Source organism: Microcebus murinus, chromosome 14 (genome assembly GCF_040939455.1).
Source record: "Microcebus murinus isolate Inina chromosome 14, M.murinus_Inina_mat1.0, whole genome shotgun sequence".
In the NCBI taxonomy this organism is placed as follows: Eukaryota; Metazoa; Chordata; class Mammalia; order Primates; family Cheirogaleidae; genus Microcebus; species Microcebus murinus.
The window spans coordinates 7253925-7278970 of record NC_134117.1 but is presented as its reverse complement, the minus strand read 5'-3'; the positions used below and the strand labels follow the sequence as shown (position 1 = coordinate 7278970).

The 25046-nt window shown below is 49.7% G+C and overlaps 1 protein-coding gene across 1 annotated transcript in view; it reads right to left on the bottom strand.

Moving 5' to 3' along the window:
- The window catches only part of CPXM2 (carboxypeptidase X, M14 family member 2), a 105072-nt gene that overhangs the window by 64054 nt on the left and 15972 nt on the right, over positions 1-25046 (bottom strand). Inside the window, exons 3-4 of the mRNA XM_020280759.2 lie at positions 19603-19712; positions 3547-3686 (exon numbers count right to left, since the gene is read on the bottom strand). Of these exons, the coding sequence (XP_020136348.2) occupies positions 3547-3686; positions 19603-19712 (250 nt within the window). The remainder of the gene's footprint in view (positions 1-3546; positions 3687-19602; positions 19713-25046) is intronic.

Below are 25046 nucleotides of genomic sequence, written 5' to 3'. Positions count from 1 at the left end.
AAAGCCAAAGCTGTTCTGTGAGCCATCGTCCAGCTCTAGAAGTCTCTGTGACCTCCCAACCTTCTCGCCTCGAGCCCCTGCACGCTCCTCCCTTACATTTTAAGCCCACTCAGTCACCTAGTCATAGATTAGTTAACTCGTTACCATCCCGTGTGCAGGGACTTTCGTCAACTTTCTGCTTCAGTGATGTCCATGCACTAGAGTCATTTCTTGAGCATCTCACAGACACCGGAACTGGGCGAGGTCCCAGGTCCCAGGTCCCAGTATCTTACACTGTCAGTGTAAGATACTGGGCTATAAGGACAATAGACACCTTCCGGCTTCTGTTTACTGCTTGTTTGCTGACCGCAAGGCATTATGAGTATATTATGGGATGCAGAGGAAAAAGACAAAGAGAGCAGAAACCTGAGTCTCTCAGCTAGGACCCGGAACAGGTTAGGGCCTATCAGGGGCAGGCTAAAGTAAAAATCACTGTGGGGGCAGATGCAAGACCAGTGTGCAAACAACTGAGTTATAAAAGGGGACTAACACACAAAAGAGGGTCCCTGCCCGGAGAAGAGGCCACTGCGCTGGCACTCTGGGGGCTCGGACCCTAGCTGGAGCTAGACAATAAAACTCCTTTTGGTAATTACAGCCTCGGTGACTCTGTCTCTCTGTCCTGCGGCCTTGTGAATCTCGGATATAACATCAGGACACGGCCTCCACCATCGAGGCACTCACTGAGGAGTGCGAGGAAACACAGAGCCGATAAAAGGAAATATTAAAGAAGGAACCACCGCCGTCTGTGCTGGGAACAGTGCGAGGACAGGGGTGGTGGGGCAGGGAGAGGGGACAACTGCTGTCGTCTTTACCGTGAGTGTTCAGTGACATCTGTGGCTGGCATGTCTCCTGGTCGTAGTGGAACAGAGCCCACCGCCTGCAGCACTGCCCAGGCCCCGGGAGGAAAGGGCCCAGGTGCCAGCATGTGCCCTAGTCCCGTTTCCTCTTCAGTCCTGGGGGCGAGGGGACTATTCAGATTTCTCCTCACTGTCCCTGAAGAATAATCTGACTTGAAATACATTTAGACATTTAAAAACTCGACTCCTAAAAGTCATTCTATCCCTTGCCTTCCCACTTAGATGTTCCCGTCCTAGCCGAGCCGAGGAAAGACGCTGCTCTGCTGCAGTTTCTGACTCTCTCGTGTTTCTAGGTGAAATGGAATATGAGCGTTATACCTACCCTGCTCTTATTTTCTAATCCAATAACAGCCCGACTACTGAGCTCGAATGACAGCGGCCAGACAGGTTAATGCCCAAGCATTAAGGCAAAATCCCTGTGTCTCATCCCTACAGACTGTCTCAAATCACTTAAGTTTCCATTTTTCTTGAGCCATCCAACATTTTCTCCCCAAATTCCTGCCTTTCAGAAAATAAACAGTGAAAACAATTGTCATAGTCATAAAGCACCGATGAGAGCAAAATGCATACCGCAGAGCAAAACTCAGCATATGTGAACACATACATAAATGCCACTGAAAAGCAAAGTGAATAAAACGCAATATACGAAATAGCACAGATACATAACCAAATGCTGTCAAAATGCACAAATTATCCTAGCTCCGGAAATCTATTTGAAGACAATAATTCAAATGAAGAAAAAAGCATAAAAATGCTTTCTTGTAATACGACATGTGACAACAGAAAATTAGGATGGTGATGGAGGCATGGCTGAGTGAATTATAGGCTATTAAAAATGAGCATTATGAAGCCCGAGTAAGAGCATGAAAAATGGTACTGATATGTCTTTAAGTTTAAAACAACATAATTGGATATGTAATATGACTGCAATATGTAAAAATAATTCTGTTTGCATAAGGACCATGAAATCATGGGCTATGTTTTAAAATGTTGCTAGATGTTATAATGTTGTCTTTACAATAAAAAAAAAATTCAGAGGAAAACAGGTAATGAGTCACTGCCTGACAACTGTCACTAAGATGTAGTGTCCCTTTGCAGGGAAAATGACAGACAGGTGAGCAGGTGAAATGTGAGCACAGATGCCAGGTTCATCTCTCTTAACCCAGTTTTTTATTAATGTTGATCTTTCCAGAAATTAAAGTTAATCTAGTCAGCAAATTGCAGTTTGATTTTACGTGATTGCCAACAGGTAATTAGTAAATACTGAAAGATGCCAGAAGTGGGATTTGGGGGTGCACTGCGGATGGGATGTGTGAGCGGAGGGGGCTGCCAGCGGGAGGGCTCTCAGCTGACAGGGACAGAGACTGATTTCCTAACGTTCAAGTGTGGGGTGTCGGCGATCTTAGCTTCTCAGTGCAAAATTCAGAAAGCACCCAAGGTCCTGCTGGCCCTGCCTGCCCCGCCCTCTGCCCCCCCCCCCCCGTGCACCCCAGTCTCTGGTGCCCACGGTCCACACGGCTGGAGCCACAAGACCACCGCACAGATGCAGCCCCAGCTCTGTCTCCACAACCGGCCCTGAGCCGAGGTCGATAGGGTGCTTTTTATATTTTTTATATCATATGCGTTTATTGAATTTTTTTGTTTATTGTAAAATATACATAACATAAAATGTATCATTTTAGCCTTATTGTTCAGTGTACAGCTTTGTGGCATTCGGCACGTTCTCATGGTTGTGGAACCATCACCACCCTCCATCTCCAGAACTTTGCATCATCTCATACTGAACCTCTGTCCCCATTAAACAGTGACCCCCCCCTCGCCCCCTCCCCCAGCCCCTGCAACCACCGTTCTACTTCCGTCTCTGTGGATCGGACTACTCTAGGTCCCCATGTAAGTGGAATCGTCTCTGTCCTTTTGTGACTGGCTTCCTGCACTGGCTGCACTGGGCAAAATGTCCTCAAGGTTCGTCCACGTGGAGCATGCGTCAGCATTTCCTTCCTCTTTAAGGCTGAATGACCTATTCCACCGCCTGCATATACCGTAAGACGGGGTTTTCAGGGGCCACAGCCCACCTCTCCTGGGATTACCATCAGGTCACACCTGTCACTGGCCCCGCCCTGACCCCAAGCGTAATTCTGAGGAATGGGCTCGCTCTCAGCGCCACACTGTGTCAGCCTTCACTTCTACTTCTCTGGCACCTCTTCACCAGGAAACCTTCCCGGGCTTCCAGCTCTTCTTCCCAGAGTCTAGACGGTGCATGCCCTCCACCCCAGGACCGTGTGCTCACGCGTGTCCAGAGGTCCCACCTGGGCCGTGTTCCGCCCACCAGTCGGCACGCCATCACCTCGCCAGCCATCCGAGACAGCAGCCGCCTGCCTAACCGCACGGCCCTGGCTGTGCTTCTGTCTACTCCGCCTCACCTGCCGTCAGTCCCTCTCTCCTTCCTGTGCAGGAGAAGGCTGGTCCTGAGAGACACACCTTCCCGGGGGACCTGTGTCTGCAGCCCGCCCAGCCCCCGCCCCCGTTCCAACGTTCTTGCCTTCTACTGCCCGTCACCTGCCACCTCTCCGCGACTCCCCCGTCCGTCCAGACCCTCGAACGCTAGACCCGAGACGCAGAGCCCGGACCGCACGGGTCCCCGCACACTCACAGCCAGAGCGAGTTCCTGCCTTGGGTGATGACGCCCGTGAACCTGGTGAGGCGCCTGGCGTCCACCTCGATCCACTGGTGGAGGTCGTTCCTCCCCGCGCACCACGCCCCGTCGTAGAAATCGTTCTCGTTAATCCCCGCCTGCAAAGAAAGACAGGGCGCTCTTCAGAAGGACTCTGAACCAAAGAAAATGCGGACACATCTTTGCCTGACACTGGGAGGAAGGGAGGGGCGATAGGAGAAGAAAATGAGGAAGGTGGTAAAGAAAATCTAATTGTGCCCCGAAGTCCTCGTTCTCAATCATAAAAGGGAGTTGCTTAGCATTAACGAGTTGGAAATATTTCCATGTGACAGGTCCTCCTTTTGCCCATGTGAAAGATGGAATTAATGAGCTCTCCTGTTACTCGTGCACCTAACACGCGCGCAGCGTCTCCCACACGGCGCCCACGCGCCGGGGGCCGGGGCTGCGAGGACGAGCGGCTCCTTCCCAGAACCTCGCCATCCGGCAGGAAGAAAGACAGGGGAGCAAGTGAATTGGAGCACGGTGCCGCACGTGCTGTTAGGAAGACTAGCACGTTGCTGAGGGAACATTTAAGGACAGCACAAGCCACTCAGTCTCGGCAAGACCAGCGTGACATTTGAGCTGGGTGTTGAAGGGTGTGTTTATCCAGCGAACATTTGTTTAGGAGTGGTTAAGTCATTTGATGTGTTCAGCAGCAGTTACTATTACTACCAAAAATTCTTTTTTTTTTTTTTATAAAGAGACTGAGTCTCACTCTGTTTCCCAGACTACACCACAGTGGCTCTTAACAGATGATCAGAGCTCGCTACAGCCTCGAACCCCTGGGCTCAAGTGATCCTCCTGCCTCAGTCTCCCAAGTATCTGGGACTAAAGGCATGCACCACTGTGCCCGTCCCCAAAATTCTTCTGATCTGAATTTCCAAGGTAAGGTTTCTGCTCTAGAATTTTCCCTCTATTATCACCATTTCAAGAGAGAATTGCCTGACTGTCCCTCACCCATGCCACAAAAAAAGGACATTTGAACCAAGTGAAGCAGCCTAGTTTACCAAGACCCTTTCTGCGCTTACCCTATTTTTCCATGGCTATTTCGCAAGGACGTGATCAGATGAGAAAAAGTCTGAATGTTCAAAATGAAGCCAGCCCACTTTTCCTAACTCTAAGCAGTTTTCAGCCCAAATTCTGGGAACAACATTACTTTTAATGGGCAAGGGAAATGTGAATTTAAGAGTCCAGCTATAACAGACAGACAACCTGGCCAAGGGTTCCACTAGCAAACTCTGTCCACCACTGCACCAGCTAACACAAGCCTTGCATCAGAACCAAACCCTCGTCTGTGCCCTCCCAGTCCACTCCTGAAATAATCTTGAAGGAACTTTGAGGGCAAATGCCAGAATACTAACATGTCACAGCCTTCCAGAAGTGCTACCATCTCAAATTAAGGTGAATAAAAAGAGCTATTAGTCAACACCTCCGGAACCCAAGCCCTTGATTAACCGGCACATCAGTGTCTCGATGGCACAAGCGTCTGTAATGAGAACCTGGAGGTGCTGCACGGCTCTGCCTTCCAGAATCATCAAAGAAAGGCTCAGTTTTGCAAGTGCATGTTTCCAGTGCTTTGGTGCGTTTAGTTACAGTCCGATTCTAAAGAAGCGATGGTGCCTCTCTATTAAGCGTAACGTCTCAGTTTCCCACTCTGCAGTCGAGGAGGTCACGGTAGCAGCTTGAAGGCTGTAGTTACCCAATCACTTCCTTTCTGTATTTGTTGGCAGTTATCCTCCTAATGACAGATATCTGCAATACATTAGTGACCTACGATATCAACTCATCTTTTCAAGAAACCATAACATGCATTTATTTTTTGCGGTGGTTCCTCTTTTCTTGTCAACAGCCCATCAGACTATTAGAATAGTCTGATGCATTCGGCACAATGAACTTTCACTGCGCCTCGACTGTATGTCAAATACTGGCCTAGACAAGAGGGAGGCAGCTGTGCAGACATCTGCAGCCTCATCCTCTTGGAGCTCAGAGCGGGCAGGAGGACCAAAGCCTACACGTGGCACCTGCGTCTTGGTCTGGTCATCTTGAAATCAACCACCACGCAGTGTGTTGGCTAAGAGTGTGTGCTCTGATGTCCCACTGCCAGGGTGAGACATCAGGGCCACTTACACACCATAAACTCCAGCAACTTGCCTAAGTGCTCTGTGCCTCGGTTTCCCCATCTGTTAACATGGGGACAAGGACAATTTCTCCCCCGGAGTGTTCACAGTGCTTACAACAGGGCCTGGCGCATAAAAACGAGCACTCCATAAATGTTAGTTATCAGAATATTTAAAACGATGAATATGTGATTAGCACTGGCAAAATGTGGAAATATGGGTGCTTTATGAATTATTTCGAGTTTTATAAAACGCTAGAGCATTACGGTACTATTCCAGTTCATTGCTGTCACATCTTTTACAACGTGACATATCCAGAACAGAGTTACAAACTCTGAAGACAGTGGAGACCTACAATCTAACGTTCCCAACAAGAGTCCGTGCTGCCCCTCCAGGGGACATTTGACAATGTCAGAAGCCGTTTTTGATGGCCACAACCAGGGGAGCGGTGTGCTCCCAGGATCTAGTGGGCAGATGCCAGGGATCCTGCCAAACACCCTAGTGCACAAGACAGCCCACAGCAAGGAACTGCCCAACCCAAAAGATCAACAGTGCCAAGGTCTACGGCTAAGCAGACAAGAAGAGAGCGGCCACATAGCCCGAGATATTTGCCTAATAGAATCATGGAAACCTGAAGGAAACTCTCCACCAAAGTCTATTGGCCACAATTAGGAATTTAAGGCTCCTGGGTTCGCCAGCCTGGATATTTTGCTTCTGCCACCAATCTTAGCTCTTTCTGAGCACACTAGACAATTAAAGGTAGGACAGTGTCAGGGGGTTGGATGGCCCTTCCTGAAGATGACTCACAGGGAAATGACAGCCATCTCTGCAAAATCAATTGTGAACTTAAAAAGCAAGTGCCTGGAAGAATTCAGTGAAAGAAGAGGTACCAGCCCCCGAGACGTCACCAAATTACACCCCAGTCTAATAAATGATATTCGTATGTGCCTCTGAGAAACCAAGAAAAGAGTACATTCATCTCTTTCTATTTAGTAATATAGGGAAATACTTGATAAATTCTGGAGCAATTTCAATTAAAAGTTGGTGAAATGAAGTTTGATTCCTGAAAGGATAACCTAGTCTTGCAAATACCACTAACGTAGAATAATTCTTTCTACTACAGTGCCAAATAAATTGAGGATTAATATAATTTTCTCAAGGTAATTAAATTTTATGCACTACTTTTTGCCTTAAAAAAAAAACACACCAATGCACTTAACAGACTCAATTTTGCTTCAGGTATGTGTGGGAGTTATTAAATCCATAACAAAGAGAAAGCCTGGTACTGTCCAAGATCAATCTAATAGGGTTTTTCTCTTTCAAGGTGGTGACAGAAACATATTAGTTTTTTCTGTGTTCTTCACCCAAAAATCCCCCCTAAACAAATAAAACAAGATGCAGAAATACAACTTCCATCTCTGATAAAACTATAAGACATTTATGATCCCCAATGTATAATATATGAAGACAGAAATCAGATGGACGAACTCTGAATGGCTCAGTGAGAAAAGGGGGTACAAACCCCAAAACAGCACAGCACCGAGAAGCAAGCCATAAGGGACTTCAGCATAGCTCTGAACCTGGTTCCAAGACCTTGTGGAAGGTGAAGGAGGCAGGACTGAAACAGAGAATTGCTTTAAAATATGTATTAAAAAAAAAATTAGATCCCCACATCCCTACCTTGACTCCACAAAGGACCTAAAGTTTTTCTATTAAAAAAAAAAGCAAATTCTAGAGACTCTGGGTTGGGGGACACCAGGCACAGAATAGAGCAGGTGTGCTGTGATGCATAAAAACAGGGACCTCGGCAGGTGGCAGCACGCTGCAGGACGAGCTGCCTCAGCTCCCTTCCCCACAGCTGGGGAGCACCATGCCCCCAGGCTTACAACAAACACGAGAAAATAAACATAAACTATATCAGAGAATAGAAAAAAACTCAAAAAACTATAATTAATATCTCTAGAAAGAAAACCTTGCCTTCATGAAACAAGAACAGGATATTCCATAAAAATAAAAGGCATTAAACAAGAAAGAGCTCTTAGAAACCAGGAATGGGAATGTGAAAGCTGAAAATTTTTAATAGTCAATAGAAAGACTAGAAAGACAAAATGAAGAAATCTCAGAAAAAGTAAAACAGAATATATTATAAAATAAAATAAGCAATAGAAGAAAAACAAGGAAAGCAGAGGAAGAAATCCAAAAGAACTTTAGGGGGAAACAAATCAACAAATAAAAGCTATAAGATAACCTCACAGATCTGAAAGTGTTATGTCTCCAAAACACTAAGAATCTAGTTCTTAGGGAATAAACTAAGACCCATATCAAGGCATATCATTGTGAAACTTTCGAACACCAGAATTTAAGAGAAGCCCTAAAAGCTTCCAAAGAGGAAACAAATAGCAAAACAAATACACAAAAACAAAGAAAGAGGAATGAAAATGGAACCAGAATTCTCAGTAGCAGGCTCTGAAGCCAGAAGAATGCCAGGAGAGTGCCTTCAAAATCCCAAAGGAAAAGATTTTCATCCTAGAATGTGACCCTCACACAAACTACCAATCATGTTGGTAAAATAAAGATATTTTTAGATTGATAGATCTTCACAAAATTTATTTCTTATGCACTATTGCCACGAAGCTACTAGAGGATGCACTCCACAAAAATGAGGCAGAACATCAAAAAATGGGAATATATTGAATCCAGAAATCAAGGGTTCCGACCAAGGAGAGGATTCTCAGAATGTAGGTGAAGAAGTCCCGAGACAGGAGCCACACAAGGGACCCAGGGAGTGGCGTAGTCAGAACTTGCAGGTCAAAGGGCTCCGGAAGGGATTTCCATCAGAAACATAAAAAACAAAGGTGGTCTAGAAATCACTGAACAGGCTTGGCCTCATAACAATTATATTGAAGAGTACTTTATAGACCCAGAACTATTATAGGAGAAGATTTTCTTAAAAATTTAAGCAGGTCTAGGAAAACTAAAAGTTGTCAAATAATGATATAAAATGAGTATTTCTTGGCTCAGTAGGAAGCAACACTTATACAGTCATAATAATGAAAACTTGAATATAGATTTACCCAAACATTGAAACATAATTTTATTGGAAAGATTGGAGAGGAGTAAAGGGGTGAAAGAAATGAGCTGAGAGCTTCATCTTCCATAATAAGAATCTATAAAATAAAGTCAAAAATCTATAAAACAATACATATCAATATGTGTATATTATTTAGAAATAAAGATTTAAATTCTCGAAAAGAGGTTAAAGTGGTTGCCCCATCCACACAGTATTGGAGACCAGTCAGGAGTGGATGGAATGTGGAATATATTTGACAGGGGATCACTGCTTTTTTGTTATAATCTTCTTAATTCTTTTACTTGCCTATAAATCAGACTAAAATATATTTTAATTTTAAGAAACAGAAGTAAAGGGATGCATAGATATAGAGGGTGACTGATGTAAAGCCTACTTTTTTTTTTTTTGAGACAGAGTCTCGCTTTGTTGCCCAGGCTAGAGTGAGTGCCGTGGCGTCAGCCTCGCTCACAGCAACCTCAAACTCCTGGGCTCGAGTGATCCTTCTGCCTCAGCCTCCCGAGTAGCTGGGACTACAGGCATGCGCCACCATGCCCGGCTAATTTTTTTTTTTTTTTATATATATATCAGTTGGCCAATTAATTTCTTTCTATTTTATAGTAGAGACGGGGTCTCGCTCTTGCTCAGGCTGGTTTCGAACTCCTGACCTTGAGCAATCCGCCCGCCTCGGCCTCCCAAGAGCTAGGATTACAGGCGTGAGCCACAGCGCCCGGCCTAAAGCCTACTTTTTATTCTTTCATTTTCCAGGTATCTACAGAGCATTTACTGTGAGCCAGGCACGATTATGCAAAGTGCTTTTTGGTAGATGGAGAAAACAGTGACTCTCAAAATCACTCTGCTGTAGTGAAATCACTGATCTGCATTGAACATATTTCATGATCATGGACTGCCTCTATACGGAAACATCTGGAAGCCAATTAAAAAGTCATATCCAAGTGAACGTTACTATTTAGTAATCCCAGGATAACTGACTTACAGCTGCTACTCTGCAGACAGAGCCCAGAGCTATTTGGATAGAAGCAGAATAACGTAATAGTCATTTTAAAGTATATTGGAGAAAAAAAAAAAAATCTCAGAAGCCATGGCTGGAACTTTATAGGTTACCAAGAAATTGCCACCATTTGGGAGGGGTGACTTACCTAAAAATGTCAGCTGTGACATCCAATTAGTATAGTTAAGTAACTAATCTGCCACAAAATGGCCAAAATGTGGCCTGAATGTCTACTTTCCATAAACTCGCGTGATAAATCTTTGATAAACCCATAAAACTTCCCAGGTGCAGATCAGCTGACCCTTCTACAAATTAGCAAGGCACTTAGTCTCAGTTCAGACCTTAATCATCAGTAAAGTCAGTTACAAAGAAATACTCATTGTCTGCGAAGCCATTTTAAAAACCCGAGACCAATTTCTTATCTACTTCCTTGCATTGGCCAAGGAAACCAGTAAACATCTAAAGTTTGAAATTGAAAACATTTAAAATTAAAATCAATTCAGTGCACCATCAGCCATTTATTAATTATGTAAAAGATGAGGAAAGAAATATAGTCATTGCAAAAGAAACTAAAGAATGTTTTCACATCAACATTCTAATTCAATTCAACTAAACTCTGGGAAATGCTTTGGCTGTTAAAATTGTGTATCTATAGAGTAAGTTTAATTATGAAAATAAACAACTATTGATTCCCGTATCAGCAGCCCACAGAAAGACAGTGAGTGTGGCCATCCCACTCCGGGGCGGCCGCGCACCACAGACTGGGCCCTGGAGCCCTGCTGCAATCTAATTTCAAGCCCTGGTTCTACAGCTCATTATTTATGCATCCCCAAATAGGTGGGTCAGTCTGTAAAATGGGGATAGAAATGATTCCTCGTGATAGGACCGTTGCCATGGTTACACAGGTCGCGACGCGTGTTTTCTGTAGCTCCTGGCACAGAATAAGCACTCGACACACGGAAGCCAGCGCGGGCACGAGCACCAGTCACTCTGTTTGCTGTGTACCTGCTACGACTTGGGGATTAATTCCCTTTATGACACGATCTAAGTTTTCTTCTATTAATAGGTGAATTCGGTCCATTTAGCCAGTGACAGATGTTCTTTGTCTGAATGAGTCACCAACTTTTCTTAGCTATTCTATTATTATTGCCGCTTTGGCTTTTGTTTTATCTTTATCTATTGACCTGTTTTCTTTGCTTTAAGTGCATATTTCCTCTGAGAATTTTAAATGCCTCTATCTTTGTGTTAGTGGTTGATTTAGTAACTGTGCCTTTATGTAGCATACTTAATTCTGTATTTTCTTAGAAGGTACCTATCCCCTCCCTACCATGGCAGTGATGACACCGTTATTTCTGCTTCCTGCTACTCCTCCTCCTTCCCCATCATCACCAAACTTCAATTATTCTCTTATTCTCCTTTGAAAAGTCTAAATCAAATATACCTCTCTGACTTACCAGCTTTTTCATAAATTTTTCATTGAATTTTAAAATGCAGAGAAAAGCTCACAAATCCTAAGCGTGCAGTTCGATAGATTTTTACGAAGTGCACGACCCGTGTAACCACACCCAGACCAAGGTGTAGAACAGCCCAGCAAGCCAGAAGCCTCCCCAGCTCCGGTAGATACCCTTCCCCCGACAACACCCACCCTCTGACTTCCATCTCCCTAGATCGGTTTCCCTACTTTTAAATCTCACATAATGACACTTACCATAACTAGTCTTTTGTGTCTGGTGTCTTTAGCTCAATACCATATCTGGGAGGTTCATCCCTGAGATCACACTGGTGGGAATTACTCCTTTTCACTGAGGGATAGTATTTCATTATTTGCACATGCAGCGACTTATCTATTGTACTGTTGATGGACACGTGGATTGTTTCCACTTGGGGGTTATAAATAATGCTTCTATGAACATACCTGTCCGTGTGTTCTCACGTACATGCGAACACATCTCTCTTTAAGCGTCACAGTGAACTGTTAGGTCAGTGCATGTGAGAACTCTCAGCTTTGGTAGATACAGTGGCCCTGTTATCTCAAGTTCCACTTTCTACGGTTTCAGTCACCTGCGGTCTGAAAATATTAAATGGGAAATTCTAGAAATAAATAATTCATGAGTTTAAAATCCCAAGTCCTTATGAGCTAGGGTGATGAAGTCGCTCCCGCCACACTGCCCCTTGCTGGGGTGGGAATCCTCCCTTTGTCCAGAAGATCCGTGCTGCCTCCACCCACCCGTCAGTCACTTAGCGCTGGGCAGGCGACCAGAAGCCCCACCGCCACGAGGCATCACTCCAGAAGGCACAGGGCGTGACGGCCATGGCGTGGACACACAGGCTCTGGGGTGTGGCTGCAGAGGTCCCTCTGACTTCCCTGGGCCCGCCCAGATGTGGGCCTACCCAGATGCGGGCCCGGGAGGTGCCTGGGCAGGCGAGCCAGCAGTCGGGGGATAAGCCAGAGCTGGGAGGCGGGGGGGGGGGGGGGGGGGGGCCCACGAGCCGCTGACCAAGCGGAGCCGTCACAGGGGTGCAGAGACAGCAGGAAGGAGCCCTGCGTTTATCTGCAGCCAGAAAACCGGGATTTCAGTCTCAGGCCTGCACTGGCTCACTGCGGGGTCAGGGCAGATCACCAAGCCCCTGACGTCAGTTCCCTTATCTCCAAAACAGAGCTATTCCTCTGAGTATACCGACAATTGCATGCAATAATAACTTTATGAAATTTAATAACATGTTAAAGAAAACTTCACAGAGCAAGTGGAACAGAGTCTACATCTGCGGCTCCCTAACAAGCTGTGATTCACAAGCCAAGGAGGTTTTGGTGACCTGGGGGCTCCCTTTCGCCGTGGCTGCGTTGCTCTTCCACCTGCCCGTGTGTTCACGACGTAAGCCTCTCGAGAAATGAGCATGGTACATTCTCATCATCATGGTAAATACTCACTTTGATTTTTCCAAGAGAGCCATAATTGAAAATATTTGGTCCTGTTATTCCCATAAAAGTGCAAATGCTCGAAATTCCAGCATCTTGGCCTCCAAACACTGTCTCCCAGACTGGCGTTTGAAGCCAGATGCAGAACAAAATCCCTTTATCAAGACAAACATGACATTCCTTGCCTTGGAAACTATTTCTACTGCGATTGTTTTTGCCTTCCAAGCACCTAGTACATATATAGCCCTCAAGAAGGACTTCTTGAGTCACAGCAAGCTTTTGTGCAACCAGGAAAAAAAAAAAAAAACAACTGAAGGCTGAGCACGCAGACAATCGGGAAGGTCCGGAAGAACAGACAGGCTGTCGGGTCACAGATTCGGGTCAGGGTCCAGCAACAGGCAGGTGTGGGCCAAGCACAGGGTGAAGCTGAGAAGACGGTGCTGCCCGAGGCGGTCCACGCACTTCCTGCTGGGAGAAACGTGGCTCTGTGCTTGGGCAAGGTGAGGCCCCAGGAGCATCGGGGCCAAAAGACAGAACATGTGGGATGTGCCCGGGCACACGAGTGGCGACATCGGGGCAACCATTAGTAGCTGGTTCAGTGTTCTGTGGGGCACGTATGAAGCCACGGGCAGCGGCCACCTCCAAGGCTCAGGTGAAAAGATGCTGAGAAAGCTGGGACTAGACCCTAATGTCAGCATCCCAGTGGTCTGCAGAGTTCTTTAAAGGAATGACTGAAGAGCGGAGTTGTGCTTCCTGCCAGTGGCGCTGGGGCAATGGCTCTGACAGTCACCAAGACTGTGACCAGACATTTCCACGTGAAAGACCCAGAGGAGTCGAGCTTCTCCAAGGGGCCAGACTCTGAGTCATTTCTAACACTCGCAGTGCAAGATGTGGGCCACAGGGTGTCCAGTGACCGTGACAGACCATCGCAAAGACATCCGGAGGTGTGCAGGCAGCGCACCACGTTTTCTCCGGTGACCTCAAAATGTCAACTCTTTCTTCCAAGCTCTGATCTGAGCGTAAACTTTCTTACAGCCCCAATTACTGGCAGAAATCGTGGTGCTGCCCTGAGTCCCAGCCACACAATCTCAGTATTTCAACTTCTTCCATTCACATGTCGGGCCCTGACTTGAAACCCAGCCCTGTGAAGCGGCAACTGCTGCTGCCACCTTCCCAAGGCTTCCCCGCTAAGGAAGCATCCAACGTAGTAGCAGCGGTGGGGTAAGTCCCTTAGGTGGCAGTGCTGTCCCTGAACCCCCTTCCTTAGTTTATGAGCCACAGAAAATGGCCTGGGGTCCTCAAAGGAATCTTCAGGATGGGACAGGACAGGACCCTGCGTGAGATGACAGATGACCCCCCTGGGTACAGGGTCACCCCCTGAGACTAGCCACAGGCAGAAGATCCGAGGAGGTGTCAGAGGCCATTGTCAACATGCTCTCTTTGAGACCCAGACCGTTAATTTCCGGTCTGTCTGCGTCTGCTCCTGGAGCTCAAGAAACCAGTGATTGTTTCTCAGTGAGATGACAGGCGAGTGAGTATAACAGGATCCTGAGTATAACAGGATCCTGGCACACAAGAAGAGAAGTCGTGGGTGAGAGGCCAGACCTGGGCTGTCCTGCTGAACTGGATTTCTTCCTGGCATTCACAGAAGATCTATCCTGCCCCAATGAGCTAATGAAATGTAAACATTGGTTTCTTCTTGATCTAACCTTATATTGTTAAATTAATGTAGGTAAATTTCTACTTGGGAGAAAAGGGGGAGATTATGGGTTATAAGGATCCTTTCAAAGTCATCTGCTTAAAATGAGGGAAAAAAAGAGACAGGTGTTTCTGCCATAACGTGGCAAATACATTCCAGTAAAAGCTCACAGTCTGCAAAATCTTGCACTACGAAAACCGAATTCACCAGGAAAACAGGGTTCCAGCCAGACCATTCGAAATCTAAGCAGCTCTGTAATCGGAAGACTAAAAAATGAATTAATTCTAAAGAAAAGACATTAGCATGGTTAAGAAGACATGTTGAGTTGCTAAATAATAATTTTAAAATGCAGCTGCAATTATAGGATTTGACTTAAAAAGAAAAAAACAGTGAAGGTAGATCCCAGGAGGGGATGGAAGGCTGAATTGTGGGGGCCAGGGCACAACAGGAAAGGGGACTTGGCAATGAAACGCGGAGCCCAGAGGGACGGGAGGGAGGAGGGCCACACAGCTTCTGTGTCCCCTGCGCCAGTGCCCTGTGCGGCCCGGTGCTGGTACCTGGTCCCACACACCATTGATGGACTAGCAGTAGCTGCACACGAACCGATGCCGTTTCTGCATCATGATGATACGATCCTGCGTTTGCCAACCACGTGCGGGCGAGTGCGCAACAGCAAAACACACGCGAAAGAGACCGGCCTTTCAGACTCCTCCACGGCAGCTGCGGTTCCCTGAAGCACTGCGGCCACTTCCCAGAACGCGTGATTAAGCACTCACATATGTGGAGAGGCGGTGCTGACACGGGGCGGGGAATACCCAGAAAAACAAGAGTCAGGTGACCCGCGAGAAGCTCGGCGCTCGGTGAGGGCTCCAGATGAGTGAATCAGCGTGAGGCTGCCGTCAGAAGAGGGATGCACGTGGCTTCATCACGCCAGCTGCTGCACCTAGAACTCCCACCCGGTGACTTGGGAGGTGGTTTTATGGCATCTTCGGGAAGCAACAACTTGAGGATTAACGCTGCTTGGATTGCTAATCTGCCTCTCCTGGGAAATCTTAGCTGAGTTAGTCCACGCTCCATGCGTCTGTTTTCTATAAAATAGAGGCCATAATAACAGTGCTTGCCTCCCGTGTTGAGGAATAACTGAAACGGTGCGTGTAGAGCACTCAGCACGGTGTCGGTGCTGCAGGGAGCCGACTCCCGTGGCCCCTCTGCCACAGACCGAAGCATCTTGAAGGCCGGGAATCAACGGGCCTTTTCACTTCTGCCCTTTAGTGCCAAGCACGCAGCAGGCACTTCATAGCAGCGAGAGCCAGGGGTCGGAGGGATGAGCCAGGAGCTGGGACGCAGGGGGAGGCCACGAGCCGCTGACCAAGCGGAGCCGTCTCATGGGGTGCAGAGGCGGCAGGAAGGACCTCGTGTTTATCTGCAGCCAGAAAACTGGGAGTCCCGGGTCTGCACTGGCTCACTGCAGGGTCAGGGCAGGTCACTCAGCCTCTGACATCAGTTTCCGTATCTGCACAACAGAGCTATTCCTCTGAGTGCACCGGTGATTACGTGCAATAATAATTTCATGAAATGTAATAACATGTTAAAGAAAAAGTCACATAGGAAGTGGAGTAGAGTCTACATGTCCGGTTCCCTGACGACCTGTGACTCGCGGGCTGCTGAGAGAATGAATTCTGACGGCACAGACGCAGCATTTGAGAATCGCCAAGGACAATTCTTTGTTTACTCCTTTTGCTCTTCACAATTAGGTAAAGGTAGCAGAGCCGGCAGTGGGACCTGCGGTTTCCTTATGGTGACACAGAGCCTCAGAGGCGGCAGGCGTCGTGCCTGAGGCCACGCAGCTGGGTAGTATGACCACCGGGACGAGCGTGCCAGCCTGCGAGCCCCTGGCCTTGACCGAGGCTGCATCAGCGTCCGCAGAGCCCTGGGCCAGCGACAGGCCGGATGAACCCACTCACATCCTGCCCTAGGATGCTAAATACAGCTCCTAATTCTGACGCTTTGTGTTTCTTGATCACAAAACCCCATTAACTCAACACGCCTAGCAAATACTCACATGTGAGACAGATGTGGTTATTTTTAAGCTGCATTTCAAACCATTATGTGTGGGGAGATGTATTTTTGGACACTGACTTTAATTGTGCACCTGCGAATCACTCCCCGGCAGGCCCGGATCTCGCTATCAAAGCAGCAACTTCACACTCTGCAAACAGGTATGGAGACTGATTGGGAGAGGACAGCAGAGTAAATATTTAATGCCACCAAGGAAAAAATATCCCCATAAACACAAATAGCACCAGCCTGATTCCCAAGTGCCCCCAATTGTCACCCTGACCCGAGGCAGGAAGACATGTCCCCGAGGGAAGCTTGGTCTCTCCCCGGGGTAAGGGTACGGGAGACTGGAAAGATGACCGGGAGTGAGGACGACCCCGCAACCTCTCCTTGCAGGTGACTCGCCCGTCTACCAAGGGGCCTGCTGCCTGGCCCAGCAAAGGCAGGGCGGCGACGCCACCCTCGTGTGGCCCAGCCTCTGTGAACGTCCCCTGTGTGCCTGCCCCGTTGCAGGTGCTGTTCCGGCACCAGGGGACGGGCGTGGAGGAGAGACAGGCCCATCAGCGACGCCACCTGCACGTGGGCCAGGCTCTACGCACATCCCCTGTGCCTGCCCTGTTGCAGGTGCTGTTCCGGCACCAGGGGCCGGGCGCGGAGGAGAGACAGGCCCATCCGACATGGGGCTCACCGTCCAGGAGGGGGCGGGTAGTTCCCAAGGAGATAAGCAAACAAGCATCCGAAGAGGGACAGCACCACGCAAGGACTAAGACGTCCCCTGTTGCCCAGGGCCAAGCGGGCATTTTATTCAAAGAGCAACTGGAAGCTACGAGAATCTTTCCACAGAGGAACGAGAGGATCCAGTGAATGTCTTAAAATTATAAACCACCTAATCTCACCACTCAACGAACCCTGTGAGCACTCGGGACTCCTCTGAATTTTCTGATGAGGCAACGGAGCCTCAGAGAAGTGAGATGACGGTTCCAAAGGCCCCAAATCTACAAACATCCGGGCCAAGGCTTGAACTCGGCATGCCTGGCTGCGGCGTCTCACAGCCACACTTTGCCTGTCACTCTGCCTCTGGAATTCCCAACCGAAGGGACAGAAACACCACCCCAGGCCCTCCCTCCACATGGCCTTGACACAAACACATCCTCTTTTTAAAGGACAACTTGAGTTCTAGAGAGAGCATCCGAGACACGAGATGACAGCCTCCCTACTTAACACACAAAACCGTCCACACTGGCCAGTGTGGGCCCAGCCCTGCTCGACCCTGACGGTTACTGACTCAGAGGACTCAGCCCATTCCGGGTGCCAGAAGCAGTTCCTGTTCACACTGTGAGAGCTCCACGTGCTCATCCTCTCATAACACACAAGAGATTTTTTGCAATTTCCAATTGTACATATCCAAATGCTTCTTAATAGTTTTTCTTTACGGAGTATTTCTAAGTCAACCTTTGGATTCCATTATAGCTCTGGAAACGTTCTACTTGAATTCTTCTGAACTGAAAAGTGGTGAAGGTTGAGCAGTTGGCAGGTCTCTTTGATGTGGTCCATTCCAGCAGGGGTGGGTGGCAGAGCAGAAGCATGAGGTCAGAGCTGGGCGCAGACACCCCCTGCGCCCATGAACTCCCTGGGAAGGGGCCTCGTCCACCCTTGTCCGGCTCCCAGCACGGTGGCTGCCCCATCACGTTTGCAGCCACCGCTGGGCAGTGAGGGTCCACTCTGCCACTCAGAAGCCTTGAGTGCAGCCTGGACAGCCCGCGGCTGGGACGGAAGGGCCACCTCCCTGCCTAGACAGAGACGGTGCATGTGCCACTCACAGTTCCCCAGCAGCTGGGGAAGAAAACTAAAACACGGCACCATTAGAGAACCACACGGGACAGGGCAGATGAAACACCACGTGGAGCAGGGCTGGGTCAGCGGGAGCAGGGGTAGGAGGAAAAGGAGGTGAGGACAGAGGGGCAGAATAATGCCCCTCCCCAAAGACTTCTCGTGCCTGGAACCTGTGCATGCATTAGGTTACACAGCAAAGAGGAACGAACGCTGCAGATGGAATTACACTTGCTCCAGGTAGGGAGATGGTCCTAGGTTACCTGATTTAACCTCAAGGACCCTCAACGGTGGGAGAGGGAATTGAAAAAGCCAGAGAGCTGGTGACATGGGGGACTCAACCTGCCATTGCTGGCTCCAAAGAAGGAAAGAACCACAAGCAAGGAATGGGGTGGCCTCCAGAAGCTGGAAAAGGGACAGAAACAGATTCTCCCTGGAGCCTCTAGAAAGGAACATAGCCCTGCTGACATCTCGATTAGCCCACCGAGACTTCTATCCTCCAGGACCGTAAGAGAATAAATCTGTGCTGTTGAAAAGGCCGAGTGTATGATAAGTTGTTACAGCATTATCAGAAAAAATTACACACAGATCAGATGGGTTGTCATTGCTTGGGCACGGGTGGGCAGCAGGGGGCTGCAGGCAGGGGGAGGGAGTCGGCAGTTGGGATTTACATGATGTGTTGTGTGTGGGGAGGAGCTCACCTTCCTGGAGCAAGACCTTGGGTTTGGGACTGACAGAGGGGAGACCTGACAGCAGCAAGGGCCAGGGTCATGGTGGCCCTCAAGCCTCAGGGACAGAGGCCAGGCATGATGTGCACGGCCCCAGGAGCCACTAAGGGTCTGACGTGGGGGACCCAATGGAGGGAACCTCAGGACAGCCTAGAGGAGGTGTGTGTGGCAGAGGAGATGCACTGGCCCGGAGGCAAGGAACACAAATGCCACTGTGCCATGCCTCTGCCCCACCCATGCTCACAGGCGTTCCTGGTTCTGCTCCTGCCTTTCCAGAACGAGGGTACGTGGAGGGGACATGCTTGAGAAGCAGAGGTGGCAGACCCACCTGGGCCCAGGTACAGGAGGGCTCACTTTGACTCTGACCTTTGGAGCAGACACTTCCTCGCCGAGTCTCAGCGCTCGCTCTGTAAAGCGAGGACTGCTCAGCAACGCCCTCCCCACCCCTTGCAATGAGCATCAGGGCTAGTGCATCTTAAATCCTGTGCGTGGAGCCTGGCCCACGCTCGAGGAACCAGGGCCACGTCTGAGCAATGGCAACTCGGCCAGAACCCTCCCGGGCCGGTACCTGGATGTTGAGTCTCCCCCGGTGCGCTCCCAGGCCATAGCGCTTCGCCGTGGAGGCGTGGAGCTGGAAGTCTGTGATTTTCAGGGTTTCCAGACCAAGCGGTGGGCAACCTGGAAAGGACAATGCTTGTGAGAAACAAGGACAGACGCTGAAAGAAATGTGTCTCTGGTTTTCTAAGTCTGGCCATGTCCTCCCCGTTCTCCCCTGAACGGCAGGCCCCACCCCTGCAGGATCCAGCTGCTAACGTCAGGCCGATTTTCTTTCTGGTCGGCATTTGCCTTATGGGTGTTTTTGCGCTGACATCCGCTCTCTGTTGCTGCCCATGCTACCGTCTGAGGCTGTTTCCAATTAAGGGTCCTTCCACAGCGTGACTCAGTCAGGGAGCGTCATTGGTTGGACATGTCCAAACAATCCCATGGTCGACCTCCGCAAATTAATCAGAACTTGTTGATTTTGCTTCGGCAACTCTGGCCCCTGTGTTGTGTACGTTAATGAGCGGAGCAATATGAATAGAAACAAATCCATCTATTGTCTTCTGTTTTCGGCAAAACTGATAACACTGAGAACAGCTCTAAACGCCAGCGCTCGGCAGGGCCCTGATGGTCCTGGCCCGGGCCATCGTCCCTCCCCGCAGATGACAGTGCTCACAGCAGCAGGCCAGGACTCGGGCCCCCAACCCCTGGCCTGCCGCTCTCACCCACCACCCCTGCCGTGGCGCTGGACCGTCTCGGAGGGATGCTGCCTCCTCAACACCTGATCTTGGAGAAGGAAACAAAAACTCAGGAGTAGAAGCAAACAGAATCTATTTCTACCAGAAAATCAGAATCCCCCAATGTACCAGAGGCAAATTCACACAGCCATGTGGGTCACTGCTGAGGGGAAGTGCCCCAGAGATGCCAAGGGCACCCCAGGGCACGTGAGCTATCTCTCCATCCAGGACAACCCCCCAAGGGACTGGGAGTTTCAGACTCTGGCAGGGAACGAGGCGCTGGTCCTGTTCCTCCACACCCCGGTGCCCGGTGGAGATCCACGACATTCCCACATGGCCAAGCATCAAAAACCCAGAAGGCAGCTACTGCCACTTGGATGAGCCGATTTCGCAGCCACATGGAAAGTATCCCCGTCCACCAGGTCCTTCCTTCTCAGCAGGTGACACGCCGGTGGTGCGTTCCCTGTATTCATCCAACCAAGCGACCTTGTGTACATCATTTATATCAAGGGTCCTCAAACTTTCTAAACAGGGGGCCAGTTCACTGTCCCTCAGACCGTTGGAGAGTGTGCACTGTGGGCCCAGGATGAGTCGGCTACTAAGCAGGACAGGCAGCGGCGGCAAAAACACCCGGAGGGCCAGATAAATGTGCTAGGCAGCCCGCATGTGGCCCGAGGGCCATAGTTTGAGGACACCTGATTTAAATAGGTGGGAAGATACGGACAGATGCACAGCCGGCCTGCCAGACAGACAGGTAGACACATACGTATTATCTACTAGCTCAATAAAGCAACAGCAATCGCTACTGAAAGCATTTCTTCCAGTTAAAGAGAACACCTCATAAGAAAGTGCCCATCAGCAAGGTGTCCCGTGGGCACACGCCCAACAGCCACTCACAAGTCCAGCGCCTGACCCTCCAGGGACTCGACCGTCACATGCACCTGGTGAGGGTGGAGGTTTCCCCAGCTGCAGCGCTGGCAGCTGCCACATCTGGCCGACAGCCAGTCTTGTCCACTCCTGTGATGACGTCATAGCCAAGCCAGAAGCCCCGCCCCCTGCACCCTGCAGACAACGCCTTTGGTGGGGTCCCAGATAAACACGTGGCCCTGGGTACTTGGGGGCCATTTCAGACCCCTTGGCCTCTTCCCGGTCTCCTCTGTACGGTCCCTGAGTCTGCTCCCCGGCTACTCCCTGCCCCTGCACCAGCCCCCGCCTGGTGTCCACGACACGGTGTTTTCCTGTTTCTTCTCTTTCTTCTCAGACCAGACCATCCCTCCTGGGTTGGACTTTTCTTCCTGCCACCCTGAGGGGAGTACTGTCGCCCACAGACTTGCTCCCTAAGAGAAACCTCCCTCCTCTTCACTTTAACAATCCACCTTGGGCGTCCATGCCTCGCACATGAGATGTCATGGGTACCGCCCATGCTAGCGGGAGTCAAATCATGTGTATAGCGTTTAAGCTTGGGCCCCACTTGTGAGCTGGTTTGGAGACCGACCTGCCCGTGCCACGCAGACTCCAGAAGCCTCAGCGCTCGCATCAGCTGTGGCGTGAACACTGCGGCTCCTCAGCCTGTGCCCTGCAGCGAAGCAAACGGCCCAAGCTCCACCCTCTGCTGCTGAAGACTCTCCGCAAGGCTGCAGCTGCTTCCTCTTCCTCGGCACTCTGTCCCCTTGCTCAGGTGGCAGAAGCCCCAGGAGGGGTCACAGAGACATGCACCAGTGTCAGCTTCACTCCGGTGGTTTCCCTCTCTTCCATCAATCCTCCGTTCTTTACTTTTCCCTCTGACAGCCTCCACTCCATTCCCTCCAGCGCACAGCTGCCCCGCACCGGGCTTCACTGTTCCCGTGAACATCAACCCGTCTCAGCAAACGCGTACTGCATCCCAGCCTGGATGCCAGGGTAAAACTACCCACTAAAAACCATCTTCACCAAATCACATTTTAAAACATTTTTTTAATTAATAAAAAATTTAAGCATAATGTTGTTTAAGCACAAACTCTCCATCCCACGTCTCTTTGTGCAAAGATCCGCACGGCAAAACTCCCATGTCAGCACACGGCGCCCCAGGACCAGCTCCTAGGCCCATCCGGGTGGTGTCGCTGAACCTTTGACACAAGAATCTCCACACTTAGAATAAGCAAGGATTTTCCCATACAGAAGAACAGGAAAGGTAGGGATAGGAAAATAAAGGACAAAAAAAAAATGCCTTTTGATTTAAAGATTGTAAATTAGCTCAAAATACAGAGTCCTGACGTGTTCTCTGGATTTCACACTTAATTTAATACTAAAGACACACAGACACAAAGGCACATAAACACCGGGCACCACAAGAGCCTCAGACTCTGCACAGTTCTTCCCCCAAAATAAGCCCGAAGACCCTGCGCGCCAAAGAACTCCAAAAGCAATGCAAAGCGAGGACGAGAAGTTAGACTTCTGTTGGTTTTAGGTTCTCAAAGACACTTCTGGTCCGGGTCCCAGGACCTGCGATCACAATTCCACCCCCCACGGCTGGGGCTTTTCTCTGCCCTTCAGACACCACCACCAGGGACGACAGGAGTGTCGCTTTGGCGACCAAGCAATGGAGGAGAAACTCGTGCTTCTGAGCTCAATTTAAATATCTGTAATCAGAGAAAAAATCTTTGTCGGGACTGTATGATTCTATCACAGTGTCAATCAACGAGATAATGACCAGGTTTACAGAGTGCTTGAAGCAATGCGGAACTTGCTGCAGCTCCTCAGCCCTCCACAGGACTGTGAGGTCCACGGGCAGCGGCTCTGGCAAGAATTGCCCGGAAAGGACCAGACGCTGCAGCCACAGCCCCGGGACCGGGATGAGCTCCCCGCACCTCCGACAAACACAGACGACAAATCCTTTACCATCCAGTCAAATTTCTGTTGCTTCTAGGAAGAAAAAGGCCCTATTCCCGGGAAGCACGTGGGTGAGCAGAACACAGAAAACGTGTGGAAAGAACACTTTGGGAAAATATTAATTAGGGATCAGAGATGTGTCACAATCTGGAGGAAAGGAGAGTGACAGTCACTGGAGATGAATCTGCTTCTCTCCTGGAGAGCGCGCGGCTCTCTAAGAACACGTAAGAACACGCCGTGCCGAGCAGGGCAGCATCCCCAGCCCCGGGCTCTGCTCCCCGGCGGGTGATGAGCCCCCCGCCTGGTTCTACCTCCATGCCCCACACACGCCTCATTAGAGCTGCCCCTTGCTAGCTGGCTCTGCATTGCAGCCACTTTACAAAACAGTCATTAGCCCACTGGCACAGATTCATCATTCCTCCTCCTCCTCCTCCTCATCCTCATCACCACAATAAATCATCACACATGCACGTCAACTCTCGAACAAATTGCAAGTGTCCATTGCCTTTAATATCATCGGGTTCTTCGTGACCCAGAAGTTGCATGGCACAGTCAGGGTACAGCATGTTCGTTAGGATTCTGAATCTGGGGCATCGCTCCCAACACCCTACCCCCATTACCCCAAATCTGTCATGGGTGGGGAGATGGGGAGAAAGCTGTTAGGAGAGTCATGTCAGGACAACTGCTTTAAAAGGGTAGTGGTTTGGGGAGCAACAGGGCTGACCTGCAAGCATGAGCCAGGCCCTGGAGACATGCTGTCATTTAATCTTCACAATGACCGTGAGAGATGGGCATTTTCATCCCCAATTTACACACGAACAAACTGAGCCGCAGGGACGCTGGCCAGGGTTTAATAGCTACTAAGTGTCTGTGTTAGAATCCGAAAATCAAGTGTGACATAGAATCCCAAGCACAGTCTTTATGCCATCTCCGTCTCACTCGACAACTCAAGAGTACAGCACAAATGCCAAGTCGCTTGGCAGTGTCTGGGGTCACAGCGGGAAAGAGCTGGAGCCAGAACAGGCGTCACCCACTGGCAGAGCGGAGCTCAGCATCGGGGCCCTGTGGCCTGCTGTGATCGCGTCAAGACACCACGGGCACTGCCAGGAACGGGCTCGCGGGCCTCCTGAACTCTTGCTTTCATTGTCGCCTATGAACGGAATAGCTTTGACGTGCGGAATTCTTTCCTTCTCCTTTCTGAACTTGACATTCCCTTTGGTCAATGAAGTGTGGAGGCAGCTTCCCGGAGCGCTGAGAATGTGTTTGCGGGGCTCTCTGCCTGGCCCGGATGCCACTGGCCCCAGAAGGGCACGGCCTCTCTCTGGGAGATTTCTCTCTTGGGAACTCTCTGCACTGGTCTCAGCCTCATCGGGTCGCCCGTGGAAAGCTTTTGAACACCAGCCACACCAGAGATGACCCTTCAGTCCCTCACCACTGGGCTCCTCCAGGCAGCAGTCTGCACCCTGAGCATCAGACTCGCCCGGGGAACTTAAAGAAAAGGATATCCTAAGCCCTCCCTGGAGACTCTGATCAACAGGACAGAAAGGGGCCCCAACACTGGTCTGAAGCTCCCAGGTGATTCTTCTGAGACCACCAGTGCTTCAGAGCGTCCCTCACCACCTGGCTGGGTCTCCTGCCTGTGAGGCTGCACGACCTCAGGGATTTCCTTTCCCAGGCCCCAGCGCAAACTCACCAGGAATTGGGTCTCAGCCCAGCGTGGTGGGAATTGAAGCCTCCTTCAGCCTCAAAGGGTCTGAGCGCTTATCTCCTCCTTAAACAACCAGATCAGTGTCCCCTTCATCTGAAACGCCTCCCGAGACGTCCCCCTGCACCACCACCCCTGGCACCCTACCCGCCCTGCCTGGAG